This window comes from Ctenopharyngodon idella, chromosome 23 (genome assembly GCF_019924925.1).
Source record: "Ctenopharyngodon idella isolate HZGC_01 chromosome 23, HZGC01, whole genome shotgun sequence".
NCBI classification, from domain to species: domain Eukaryota; kingdom Metazoa; phylum Chordata; class Actinopteri; order Cypriniformes; family Xenocyprididae; genus Ctenopharyngodon; species Ctenopharyngodon idella.
The window spans coordinates 25,533,765-25,547,681 of NC_067242.1; the positions used below are offsets into that span (position 1 = coordinate 25,533,765).

Genomic DNA, 13,917 nt, shown 5'->3' on the forward strand with positions numbered 1-13,917 from the left:
GGAAAGCTTTTCTAATATTAACGCATGTTCTAAAGCGCTTGCCTAGTCATAAACCTTCATAAACATAAACCTTTCTTCAAATCTCCCTCTTGCTCGTTCTGTCTCCTTGACTGTCATACGCCCCCTTAATGCTGATTGTTGGTCTCGGTCCGACTAACTTCCAAACAGTGTTTTTGAAATATGGCTTACCCCACCTTTAACACATTCCTTTCTGTTCTATGGCAAGAAAGCAAAACCAACTATATGTAAATAAGTTGTTTTCGTTTGTGTGAATCATAGTGGAATATTTGTGTACAGTGTATGTCCATATACCTTATGTGAAGACTCTTTACACTAGTAATGATAATGCTGTGATATCCAATATAAAAAGAATGAATTCAAGTTGGGTTGAAAATGGACAATCCTAGCGGTTTGGTTAAATGTACCTGCTGGGTAGTTTTATTTAACTCCAACTATTGTTTAAAAATGACTGTATTGCTTGCTTAAAATGATCCCAAAATATGTTGGAAATTAACAATTATTAATATGTTTAATATATGAACATATATTAAGTTTAATGAATAATAATTAAACAATAAACATTTATTAAATTGCTTATTAATAAATGTTCACATTTTGATTATTATTGTTGCCTCTAGTAATTATGTGTCTGATTTTTAATTTCCAACCTATTTTGGGTTCATAAGCCAGCCATATAGTAATTTTTAAACTGGGCAAACGTTTAACCCAATCACTGGGTTTATCCGTTTTCAACCCAGCATTTTTTAGAGTATATTGAAGAGGTACTTGATCCTTACTGATGGGACTGTAAGGGTACATAAATGGGATATTTAGTTCAAAAACACTGGTTGGTTCTGGCTTGCTAATGTGTGCACCATGTGAATAAATTCTTCAATGAATATTTAGTATCAAAATGCACACATTTGCTTAATTACTATATAAACTGTTTCTGATTAAAAATTGTGAGGTGCAGCAGATGTTACACAAATGGACATACCCCCATGGCTGCCAAATGCACCTGATCAGTTTGTTTATATGGGTCTGACACAAGCCCCCTGTGGACACACACTCCAGTCACCCCTGGTCTCGCCTGTCTTCTTCCTGCCTCCTGCCTGCATATGATATGAATGACACTCCATAAACTCCTAAAAAGGCAAAGAAACAGAGGAAAAGAGAGACTCAACACTCAGATGATTCTTGAACACAGAACCTCTATAAAGCAGGTCACACATCATTCCAGGAAGATCATTTGTCATAAAAGTACATCTGTAGTAATCAACGCTATCTCACGACCAATCCGTACGTATTTTACGAATTGGCTAATTCGTACAAATTCATACGATTTGTCTAAACCCAGTGACAGGTAGGTTTAGGGGTGGGGTTTGGGGTAGGCCATTCGTATGAATTCATACGAATTTGTCAACTCGTAAAATACGTACGATTTAGCAAAAAACGTTCGAATTCGTACGAGTGAGGTCGTATGAATTCGTACAAATTAGCCACCTCGTAAAATACGTACGAAATGCCGTGAGATTGGGTTGGTAGCAATACAAGAAAAGGGAGACTGACCTAATTCATTTGCAAATACACTGCATTGTGCAAAAGATTAGAAGCCAGGACAAATCAAACAGAAGGTTGCTTCAAGGTGAATCATTTTGCATTGGACTTTTTAAGATGTATTTCCACTTAAAAGACTGAAAAAGTGTGATTTAAAGGGTTAGTTCGCCCAAAAATGAAATTTCTCTCATTAATTACACACCCTCATGTCGTTCCACACCCGTAAGACCTTCGTTCATCTTCGGAACACAAATTAAGATATTTTAATGAGCTGGCGTTCTGACGTAGAAACTGGAAGTGCTGAACGTAAACAGGAGAATGACAGGGAAGAGACAGAATTGTTGAATAAAGTCATTATTTGTTTTGTTTTTGTGCACAAAATGTATGGTACAATGACATATGTGTGGTTCAGATACCTCTCGGATTTAATCAAAAACATCTTAATTTGTGTTTCAAAGATGAACGAAGGTTTTACGGGTTTGGAACGACAGGAAGGTGACTGATTATTGACAGAATTTTCATTTTTGGGTGAACTAACCCTTTAAATAGACAAGGCAAAGCACTTCTTACTTCAGTGAATATTTTGCAGCGTAGGTTTATTTTTAAAGTTTGTTTGCTTAGGTTTTGGCTATTTAGAAAAATCAACTTAATATTCTCACCATTATTACCCACAAAAAAAAGTTAATTTACACACACTGTATAGAGGCATGCTTCCACACACAGGAGTAAGTTGTGATATGAAATATTATCTAAAGAAGGGGGGAAAAAACTACCCTCTGTATTTTAAATATGTTTTCTATGGGCTATTTGGCTTTTAGTCTGTATTTAAAAAAAATATGAAATAAAACATTTGATTACCAAGGAGCTATTACAAAAATACAGAGACAAAACAAAGAGTTCAATAACTGAAATTAAAATAAAATAAACTTTCCACACAATTAATTTAGGTTCAGACAACAAGTGTACAGAATGTTTATTTAACCAGCAGTTTAACAATTGTTTTTAGTGAAAGATGATATTGCACATTTTGTTTTGAAGGATAATAATGTCCTAATGTAGGTGTTCAAAACCAAAATACAGTGACACTGCTAAAGAAATAAAGCATGGGTTGTCAGACTTTTGACTCAAAAACTTATAACTATCCCTTGGCCTTGTGACAACTTCCCCATCTGCACAAGCCCCTGTCTCCCTTATAAATAATTCCTAACAGGAGCCAAGTTAACATAGGCCTAGGTGTACTATGCTTGGATTTGGATAGCTCAGTAGGCTATATTATAACATCGCCAAATTATCTTGTCATATTGAGATTTACTGATAAAGTGCAAATATGTCCATTTATGCTCATATAATTCAGAGACATGAATTTCTGTGAGTTGCTTTGGTAAGCTCGAGCCTTGTACCTCTGCAGACATTGATGGCATCACCGATTGTTTGTTCTACGTGTCATTTCAGTTCATTTAGACGCTTGAGTCATTTGCGACCTTGACGCACGCGTTTAGATTGCGCTCTGAACATCTCATTGTTTACAGGTCTGGATTAAGCGCTCGTGCGGCGATGATGACTCATATTGCACCATGATTCACATCCTCACGCAGTCGCATGCATTCATCCTGTGCTGTTCGCTTCACTGCAGTATTTCCCCCAGTGAGCGACAAGCAGTGTATGTCTCCTCGAAGCAAACAGCTCTGTTCAGCTTGTAGTAGCCTACATGTTTAATTCAAAAATAAATGCTTGATGGTTTTAACAGCTTGGCTTGTATTTATGGGCCGTACGCACAGAACGCATTCTTGCGTTTAAACAGCGTAGCGGAGACGCGTTTTGAAACTGTTTAAAACTTGATACGGCGTCTTAAAACGCAGCGCTGTAGAGTGAGACACGACGCAAAAGTCCATAACGTCCGTCTGACGTTCTGTGTAAATGTGTCTGGCGTGTCACTACGCGTTTTGCTAGACGGAACGCAACGGTATGTGAAATCACGCAAGTATCTTGAGATGCGGGTTTAAAGCTGCACTGTTTTAACTTGACCGGCGTCCGGAGGGAAAAAAAAGCGACTCTTCGCGCGAGAATGAAACACGACGCAACGCTACAAAAGACGTTCGTCTGACGCATGTTAGGGCAATTAAAAACAATTAAAAACAGCGCGACGGAATGAAACCGAACTCAGAGGTTTACGGCACGTTTTGAACAGTTGAGGGCGTCTTAATAACGTAGAAATAACAGACAACGGCGAAAGACGTCAGACACATGTCAGACCGACAATTAAAAAAACAGCGCAGATGGAAACCAAGAACGCGTTCTGTTTAACACGATGAACAACCACGGCATTTCGTTTTTATTGTTTCCTCTCAATACGAGCTCATAATTAAATAACCTCGGCAGCAACGTCGTTTGTCTCAGCACAATGTGTCTGTTAAACAGCTTTTCCCTGTTGACATTTATACAGTACGTTAATAGCAGAGCCTTTATAAATGTACTCCTGCCCATCGAGCGTCTATTTTTACCGAAACCCGAAACCTTAATGTGATTTATCGTCGTTTTTTCGATGTATGTTTTTTCCTTTCAGTACTGGATAGCTCCTTCAGTTTTACAAACACGCCCTCCGTCAAATGACTGACGGCAGAAATGACCATACACCAATCAAGGGCACTTTCCCAAACCCCTATAAGGTGATGAAGAAGACGGGATGTTAGTACTGTTGGGAAGTCCGACTCATTTCCCCGAATCGGTTCTTTCGAACAGTTCAATTCAATGCAGCCGAGAACTGGATAAGTGCTCTGACCGAACGGTTCTGACTTGCGAACCGGTTCAATAAACGATCCCTTCGCGAATCGGACATCACTAGATGTTATAGCAAATGGTTTCTGCCGTCCTCATGCTTTAAGACTGGAGTGGACGAAAGAGGGCGGAGTGTGTTTGTCATCCAAGTGTGAAGTACTGACTCCCTGCCTCCGAAAAATAGGATTTTTTCTCTCATTCGATCACGTCTGTTGTGGTCCAGCATCATATTGGGAGGAGAGCGTCGGGGATCCTACACATCTGCTGCGCTCCTGCAAGGAGATACAAGACCAAACCAGCATCACTTACACAAACAACACCAATGCACCTGAGGGGAAAGGGATTACCGATGCAATAAATGTCTTCTGGCCAGGAATCAAGTGACAGAAATGCGTGGAAATCCACAGGTGAAAATGCTGTGCTGATTTGATTCATTCCAGCTGTGATTTCTCGCATCAGATTTGGTGAACCGAAGCTGGTAAGGTAAAAGAGCGGGATTGAAGGATATGGCCATAATCCGGATATCGTTACTCTTGCAAGTCGGATTTGTTATAGGATCAAATTATAGATATGCGGAACAGGATCGGGACCTAAAAGCAAAGCTGCACATTTATAATACGCACAGCAACCAGCAAGCGCACCTCCGGAAGCCCCATTCGGGTTTAGCGCAGAAGATTGAGGAGCAGGTACCCAGAGTGGTGAATGCGTTTCTGCACACGGGGGATTCCTCCACCTTAAAACACGCCAACTGCTCCAGGAGATATGAGCTGGCGGTGTTGCGGGGAAGGACGCGCGGAGACGCGCATCACTCCATGCGTGGCGTCCTGGACACGGTCCTTCACGCCACAAACTTCCTCAACATGATCCTACAGACGAACAGGTCCAGAGATCAGAGCCCCAGACGCGATATGGAGTGGTACCACGCTCTGGTCAGGAGTATCCTGGAGGGAGACCTTAAGATCCATCGAGCAGTGGTCACCTTGAGCGCCGAGTCCCCTCCTGAAGGGCCACCTGTTTACCTTCAGGCCACACGGGCAGGTGGAGAGATCATTCTCCAGGATTTATCCAGCACTGCCCACCGTATGTTGAAAAACAGAACGGCAGACACCGAGTGGTACCATGAGCATAAAAATAAAAAGAAGACCCATCTCCAAAAACGAGTGCTGAGTCAAGATTTTGCCTCTTTTGACGCGTCTGTGCGCAATGGAGAAAGTTATATTACCGACAAAACTCAGATTCACTGGTCAGCTCCGTATTTGGAGTGTGAGAATGGGAATTTCATTCCCAGATGGCTCTTGACACTGTCTGCTGGCTTCTATGGCCTTAAACCCAACCGGAATCCAGACTTCAGGTAACTTTGCTAACATTTCAAAATGGATGTAGACTACTTGTGCTTACTAGTATTACACGATGCAATGCAGAGTATGCGCACAGAATCTGTTATCATGATGATTAATATAGCTTTTTTTTTATTTTAAAGTTAAAACATTATTAGAATTATTTCATTTTAAGTTTATTTGTATAGCGTAGTTCACAATACACATTGTTTAAAAGCAGGTTTACAGAAAATGTATGTCCCAGTGCGCATTTCAATCAGGAAGTATATCAGAGATGAATGTGTCAAAGTATGTCCATTATTACAGAATTCCAGTAACATAATTGTTTTTCATAGTCTTATTATTTACATTTTAGTATGTCTCGGATGCTGTTGGTTAGAATGGCGAACCATCACTGAAGGTGAAGAGAGTGCTTCTAAAAATAGCCCATGCTGGTTGCATAGCAAGAAACCCCTTGGCCCCCGAACAATCAGCTCGCTTCTCAATATACAACCACGGTCATTGGAGATGTTTGGATTGATCAGGCTAACATGGTGGAGATGTTGTGTTGTGTACAAGGATCCTTGACTTTGTTCAAAGATGTGTTAAGGGGCGCCGGTAACACTGGAGCTCAGAGCGTAGGAATAGGGCTGTTTCCTGTTTACTAATTAATCCCACAGGTACCAGCACCATGGACTCCGGTTTTACAGCCGGAATTGTTCTTTACAAGCTGCAACTGGTCTTTTACTGGGCCATTCTACAGAATTGGTGCAAATTGCTGTGCCACAACCAAAAAACACATTTAAAAAGCATTTCAAGTATTCAAATTTTAGATGTTTACTAAGATCCTTCTATTATATATTAAATCCCACAATAATATTTAAAATATCAGTAAGCTTAATATATATAAAATCATCCTTTATTGGGTACTTTCAATTGGGAGGTGGCTGTCCCGAACCCTAACCCCTAAATTTTAACTTGTGAAAATGATATTGAAATAATTTTTGCAATTTTTTTCTATTGTTGTTTTTAAAAATATATTTTTGATTTTGACTTTATTGAACACCTTTTTTCTGCAATTAAGTAAACGTTTTTGGGTGTTATTCCATAAAATGCTGTATAGCTGTTCAGAACTGTGCTGGGTAACCATGTGCTGATTATCTTCTTTGAGCTAGGCTCAAAGTATCTAAAATTGTCACTAACGAAATAGTCACGACCAAAACATGTGGTGAAGTTTCGTTTGTGACATCATAGTTTTTTGAGTGTTATTCGAAAAAATTTAGTTTTTTTTTCTGTGTACAGCTGTTCAGAACTGTGTTAGCTAACCACGTGCTGATTAGCATCTTTGAGCTAGGCTCAAAAGTATCTAAAATTGTCACTACTGAAACCGTCATGACCGAAACATGTGGTGAAGTTTTGGTTGTGACATCGTCTTTTGTGTTATATGAAAAAATTTTGTTTTTTTTCTGTGTACAACTGTTCAGAACTGTGCTAGCTAACCATGTGCTGATTAGCATCTTTGAGCTAGGCTCAAAAGTATCTAAAATTGTCACTACCGAAACAGTCACGGCCGAAACTTGTCATCATTGTTTTGGTAGTGACACATAATCATTTATTTGGAGGAAATAAACAAAATTTTAGTACAGTTATGCAAATCATTAGTATTTTAATGTTTTAGTAGTGTATTAGTATGCGAGTTAAAATTCTGTAATGTGATGTGGTGTCTGCCAACACATTACTGTCACTACGAAAATGTGTAGTCACGACGAAACATGGGATGTTTTGTCAAAACTAAAGTATATTGAATTATCAACTAAGATTGTTAGTTGTTTGGTTCAATGTCATTAAACTAATGAATCCTTTGAAATCAGTATGATATAAACTTTATGCCTTGTACAAAGAAAGATTGGATTCAAAATACAACTAATCTCATAAATTACACTTATAATTAGAGCTGGGTAAACAATATCGATTTCTCGATTTTAATCGATTCTCATCTTAAGAATCGATTAGTCTAGTCTGTTTTCAGTTAATGAATGAACAGAACATGTAGCGCGCCTCCCATCCAAAATCGCAATAAACTTTGTCCTTTGTTACTTTTGACATGGAGCAAAGTCTCATATTTCAAATGACGTCCATCTTATTATGAGATACAAAAAATAAATACCGTTTTGGCGCTGTTTAATGTGATGTGACAGATCGCTTTAGCGCCTCAGTTAAAGAGAAGCGGCAGCACGGAGCGCATGTGAACATCCTCTCCTCCGCTTTAATGCCAGTTACAGCGCGAAATAAACATGACTAAACATCTGAAGGTGTGTTAAAATATACAGTACAACTTACCGAAATCCGTATCATGTCTCGTGTAATAGCTCAATTAGTGTTTCAACCTCGGAAAGACGTTAATAAAACAGCTTGTAAACAATGTCACGTAACGTCACATTTACCTCAGAAAAACATAAACAGTGACCATAAACTCATTAGTCAGCTAGAAAAATTAACTCTAGAAAGCAGCATTCTGATAAATATGGCTACGCACCGTTACATAGCCTATTCATTACAATGTTCTTCAATATGTAATGCATGTTTGAATAAATCAGCTATGACAGCCACGATTTAAATAAAAAAGAAAAAAGAAAAAGAAAGAAAACGAATTGGAGTAGAAATATGATTATGTCATTCTAAACTTTATTTATTATTAAAAAAAACATAATTGAGTGTAATTTGTATAAAGTATTTGTATATAAATAAGTTAATTTTAACCTTCATTATTATAGTAAAGTAGTACCAACTGACTCCCATGTGTAGTTTACAGCATTAGTTGAGAGATTTTTTTCCTCTAGAAAACTAATGCTAAAGCTAATGTACTGTAACTGATATACTACATCCAAAATAATCGATATCGAATCGAATCGAAATCGTAATTGAAATGAATCACAAGCATGTGAATAGAAATCGAATCGAAATCGAAAATTGTGTCAATACCCAGCCCTACTTATATTGTTAAAATTGTAATTGTTATTGATTTACCTGTGAAAACTTTTTAAAAATTAGCAAAAATTATATTTACAAGGTCGGTGTAAACAAAATCTTAATAGGTCAATGTAACCCTTCTTATTAAATTATTTATTATTGTGTTTTGGTAGTGCAAATTTGGGGAGAGGAAAAATATTCCAAAACTTTTTGAAAATACAACATGAGAATTAACTGCACGATTACTAGAAATGTGTACCTTGGATATTATGCAATTTGCATACATACAAAATTTGTGGAAAAAGACACTTTTTTTTTCAATACATTTCCAACTCTGTCTTTGAACCAATTCTGTAGAATGGCCCTAGTATGAACTCTAGCTTATCATTTATGATTTAAATGCATTTTATTGCATGGTTGGACTGTGCTATGTATCACCTCAGGAACCAAGCTCAATTTGTAGCGTATAGCAAAATGGTGTTAGCAGTTACATCTGCCATCTTCAGATTCTCCAGCCTATCGTCTAAATGAGGAAAGCCAGCGGAAGCCAGTGTCTCTCTGGGTTTGTTCAGTAGTTATGCTGTAATTTGTAACCTCTCTGCGCAGGTCGATATTTGGCCAGGGCTTCGTCTTATGATGGCTCGTATCCCCAGGGTAATGAATTCCGAAACACTTGCTGGCCGTGACATTAAGGTAGATCCATCCTGTTGTCTTTAGGCCCACTCTTTGCCACCTACACATATTTATAAAGGGGCAATGGAGAGGGGAAGGGGTGTTCTCTAACGCAACGTCTCCAGACTTCATTCCCAGGATACCTTTCAGTCAATACGATAATGAATAAATAATGAAAGATGTACTACAGCAACTAGAGGCACCTCTCATACATCTTAGACATTTTTAGATTAATGTCGTGTGTCGGAATTTTAAACCTAGACTTCTTATCATGGCAGACTTCCTGATATTTATGAAGTGAAACATGCAGGCCATCAGGTGAAAAGTTAATTACATCTAGTTGAGTCTTTATTCACTTTGACAAGTTCCATTATCTGGTGTAGCTTGTGCTAATGGACATGTAGATAACACACATGATGAATGATAAATAGATTTGTACTTTTTTGGAGAAAATATGCAAGCTGTGCTCACCACCACAATGCCAAGGTGTTGTGGCTGGTTGCCATGGTGTTGCTATGTGGTTGCTAAAGAGGTCTGAGTGTTTTTTTGTTGTTGTTGTTGTTTTAGCATGTTGCTGCTGTATATTGTTGCTAGGGTTCTGGATGGTTGCTAGGTGGTTGCTTACTGCAAGAATCAATGACGTGATAATCTTTTTTTTTTTTTTTTTGTCCAAAATGTATTAAAAAATACATAAAAAACAATTCTTACACACAGTGACTTACACATCACACAATACATATCTTCTAACTTGAGCAAGTTCTGAAATAAATTTTATTTCAACATATTTTTGGTGCATGAAGTGAAAAATTTTAGTTTAATTCAACTGTCCTGATATCATTATGAAGAAAGAAAAGCCTTATTAAAATAATGAAATAAATAAGGAAGTAGTTTGGCATCATTTATTATGATTATTATTATTATTATTATTAATTGATTGGGGGGGGGATTAAAATGCAACTTTTTTGTCAATATTTTAAAAAACTTTATCTACCAAGATGAAGTCATATGGTGCAACCAGAATGTAAAAACATGCAGAAACCCCCCATAATAAACATAAAACAGCAAATTATACATCTTTAAAAATATAACATTTCATTTCAGCAAGGTTAAAGTTGTTAAATGTAATGTCAACTTTACAGAAAAAAGTAATATTACTGATTATATTGAATAATTAATAATTCATGATATTTTTTAAAAAGATGTTTTAACTTCATAAATATTCTTAAAAAGTCTCAGGTCACTTCTTTAATGTAAGTATATGGATTTATTGGCCTGTATTCATTGAATATTAGAAAATGAATACAACATGAGGCCGCTGTTTGTTCTAAATCATGTGGAAAAGAGTTTGTTGATTAGAGATGAAACATTTATCTGGTATGGGTCTGATTATCAAATGTGAAGTGCTCATGAGACAATGCAAAGCAGTGGCAGATCATTCTTGAAGATGAAAATGTATTTTTCCTCTTAGCTCATGATGAGCAAAAATGATTGTCTGTATAGTGAAGGCTATGATCTTCTCTTACAGATGCTGCTCTTTTATATAGCTGGGCATTTATTTTAAGATTTCCTTCAAAGTGTAATGTGAGTTTTACTTTTGAATCCCATTTGATTTAGGTTTGAGTACTGTCCCTCAAAAAGTCAGAACCTCACAATTCTCCAGAATCTCAGTGTATAGCGTAACATAAAGAAAGGAAAAGTTTATTTAGTATTTAAGTAACTGTTCTTCTACATTCTTTCTCCTTTGTCAAGTGTGAGTAAGTGTTGGCTGGAGAGAAAAGTGAACTCTATTAAGGCCGTCCGGTCTGCCAAGGACCTCTGGGGATACACAAATCCACAATGTCCTATTATAACCCACATGGGCTGTAGGTCCTCTGCCCTACAAGCCCCTGCCAAGAGCCCAAGGGAGGCTGACGTTGGAATAGGCCAATTACTACTGACATGGTAGTCTTAAAGAGCCAGTGCCTATTCTGTAACATCATGTTCATACTTGTCATTACAGATGGCTCAAAAACACTAAGATATTAGGCATATGTGAGGCATATTCTCTAATAGAATAACATTTTGCAATTGTTGCCATTTTAAAATGTTCCCAGAAAAATGGCAACATGCACTCTAAAAAATGTTGGGTTAAAAACAACCCAAGTTGGGTTGAAAATGGACAAACCCAGCGACTGGGTTGTTTTAACCCAGCGGTTGGGTTAAATGTTTGCCCAACCTGCTGGGTAGTTTTATTTAACTATTGTTTAAAAATCACTGTGTTGCTTGCTTAAAATGAACCCAAAGTATGTTGGCAAATTAACATTTATTAATATGTTTAATGAATAATTAAACAATAAACATTTATTAAATTGCTTATTCATAAATGTTCACCTTTTGATTATTATTGTTGCCTCTAGTATTTATGAGTCTGATTTTAATTTCCAACCTATTTTGGGTTTATTTTAAGCCAGTCATATAGTAATTTTTAAATAATAGTTGAGTTAAATAAAAGTACCCAGCACACTGGGCAAAACGCTGGGTTAAAACAACCCAATCGCTGGGTTTGTCCATTTTCAACCCAACTTGAGTTGTTTTTAACCCAGCATTTTTTAGAGTGTAGGAAATCCTTTCCCATGAGGAAAACAGCTTATAAATCATGCAGAATGATGTTTTTTGAAAATGTAAAAATGCAGAAGGTTTTCTGTGATAGGTAGGTTTAGGGTTAGGGCATAGAATTCAGTGTGTACAGTACAAAAGTCATATTATATATATATATATATGTTCTGAGATATGCAGTATACAATGTATATTGTGCAGTATTCATTTATCCGTATGCAAGTATTTCATTAAGAACATAGCTAACATGAATGCATCGGAAATGGCTACTATCAATAGTGATGTCCTTTCTGACCTCTTGTCTGAACAAATTCAGCCCTTTGGGAGAAATCCATCCATTTCCTGTGTTAGCTGAAATTAGCATGAACATGGTTTCTTGCTGTTCTGCTCTATTTGAATTGAATTTCAGTTTGGTATAAAAAAGGGGGAGCTCATTAAAAAGAATACGCATGGAGACGGATGTCACCTCTTTTCATCCAGTGCGAAGCTAGATCTCGCCACGAGCGCTGTTATGCTAATGTAGTCCAAAAAGAAAGGAAGACAGTTAGATAAAATTCAATTAGCCAACAAAACCTGCACAATGAAACAGGAGACTGCTATACATCCTCTCTAAAGAGCAAACTGTCATACTGTCATGGACTTCATGAAATATGGATGGATGAAGCGTAGAGTAATTTTTAGTATTTGTTCAGGCAGCGACAGAACCTGAGATAGCTTCAAGGCACATGTCTATTGGATGGCAGACGGTCTTAAAAGCATTCTCTTAATAAATCAAGTGCACTGAAGCATTATGTTTTAGGATGATCTCAATGACATGTTGTGCTTCTATTTTAAGGAAACAAAATGAGGGAAATGTGAGGGAAATGAATAAGGTTGACAGGACGAGTTTTTGCTAATATGACTCAAGGCTCCGGTCGGACGATGTGGTCTCCGCTGTGACACTGGGGTCATTCCATCGAGTACTGTCGGCAGTTATCAAAGCAGACAGCCCAGCGATCTTTAATGTCAGCGAGCGCAGTGACGGCATCTCTTTGTGCCCTCACATTTCAGTCTGTACCACCCCTTACCCCATCGCCATTACCCAACCCCTTCAACAAACACTGTCTCTTCAGCCTTTGTTCCTTTACAAGATAAATGTAACAATAATTTATGTGATTTGCTTCAGTTTTGCATCTGTGGTATTTAATGATATATAAGGCTAACAACTTCAGCAGAGGAAAATAACACTCACCCCCGGTCATATGTCAGTGCCTTTGTTTTGTCTCAAGATGCACATAAGTAATGTTTTTTTTTTTTCTAAAGCATGTTTATAAAAGTTACTTAACTGCCCTAATTTAACTAAGGCCTTAGCCGGGCTTAATCTAAGCCCTCTCTGTGAAACCGGGCCTCAGTTTCTTATTAGGAAATTTTGGAAATTTGATTTATCACATACCTTTGTGAAAAAGAAGTGTGCCTTATTGTACTTAATGCGCACTTTTAGTGTACTTCAAATCTTAAAAGTATGCTTTTTAAAAAATATTTGCAGATAATATAATATTAAACAAAAATAAAAGGCCAAGAAAGTATTACTTAAATGCCCTAATTGAACTAAAGCCTAAGCCTGGCTTAATCTAGGCCCTGTTTCTGAAAGCAAGTTATTACACTTTTACTAAATTGCAACTAGAACACTAGAAATAAGAAATACTACATAAATTGTAATCATCTGTATAAAAAAACACTACATAGTCTTTACTGTGTAAATTAAATATACATTTATTCTTAATAAAGTTACAAAAGTGATTCAGTAAAGGGCAGGGAAAGATTTTCACTTTTTTGTTCTTTTTTTCTTTTTGATTAACATCAATGACAGACGACAGTACAGTATATTAGGCTACTGTCACTTTAAGACCGAATGCACAGATCCAATATACTCATTCACATGCGTTTTCTTTCTCAACTGTTTACCTGCACTTATGACATAAATGACTGTGTATATGAGGATACTTACAAAGACGGGCATTTTGATACATAAGTATGTGTATTGAACCGTCCA

General features: G+C 37.2%; 1 protein-coding gene across 2 annotated transcripts in view; it reads left to right on the forward strand.

Annotated features, from left to right (window-relative positions):
• Nucleotides 1-2,545: 2,545 nt before the first annotated feature.
• The window catches only part of gpr158a (G protein-coupled receptor 158a), a 130,868-nt gene continuing 119,496 nt past the window's right edge, over nt 2,546-13,917 (forward strand). Inside the window, exon 1 of one of the 2 annotated variants that reach the window (XM_051882650.1) lies at nt 2,546-5,683. In XM_051882650.1, the coding sequence (XP_051738610.1) occupies nt 4,839-5,683 (845 nt within the window). In that variant the 5' untranslated portion in view covers nt 2,546-4,838. The remainder of the gene's footprint in view (nt 5,684-13,917) is intronic. The other variant, XM_051882651.1, reaches the window with a different exon arrangement.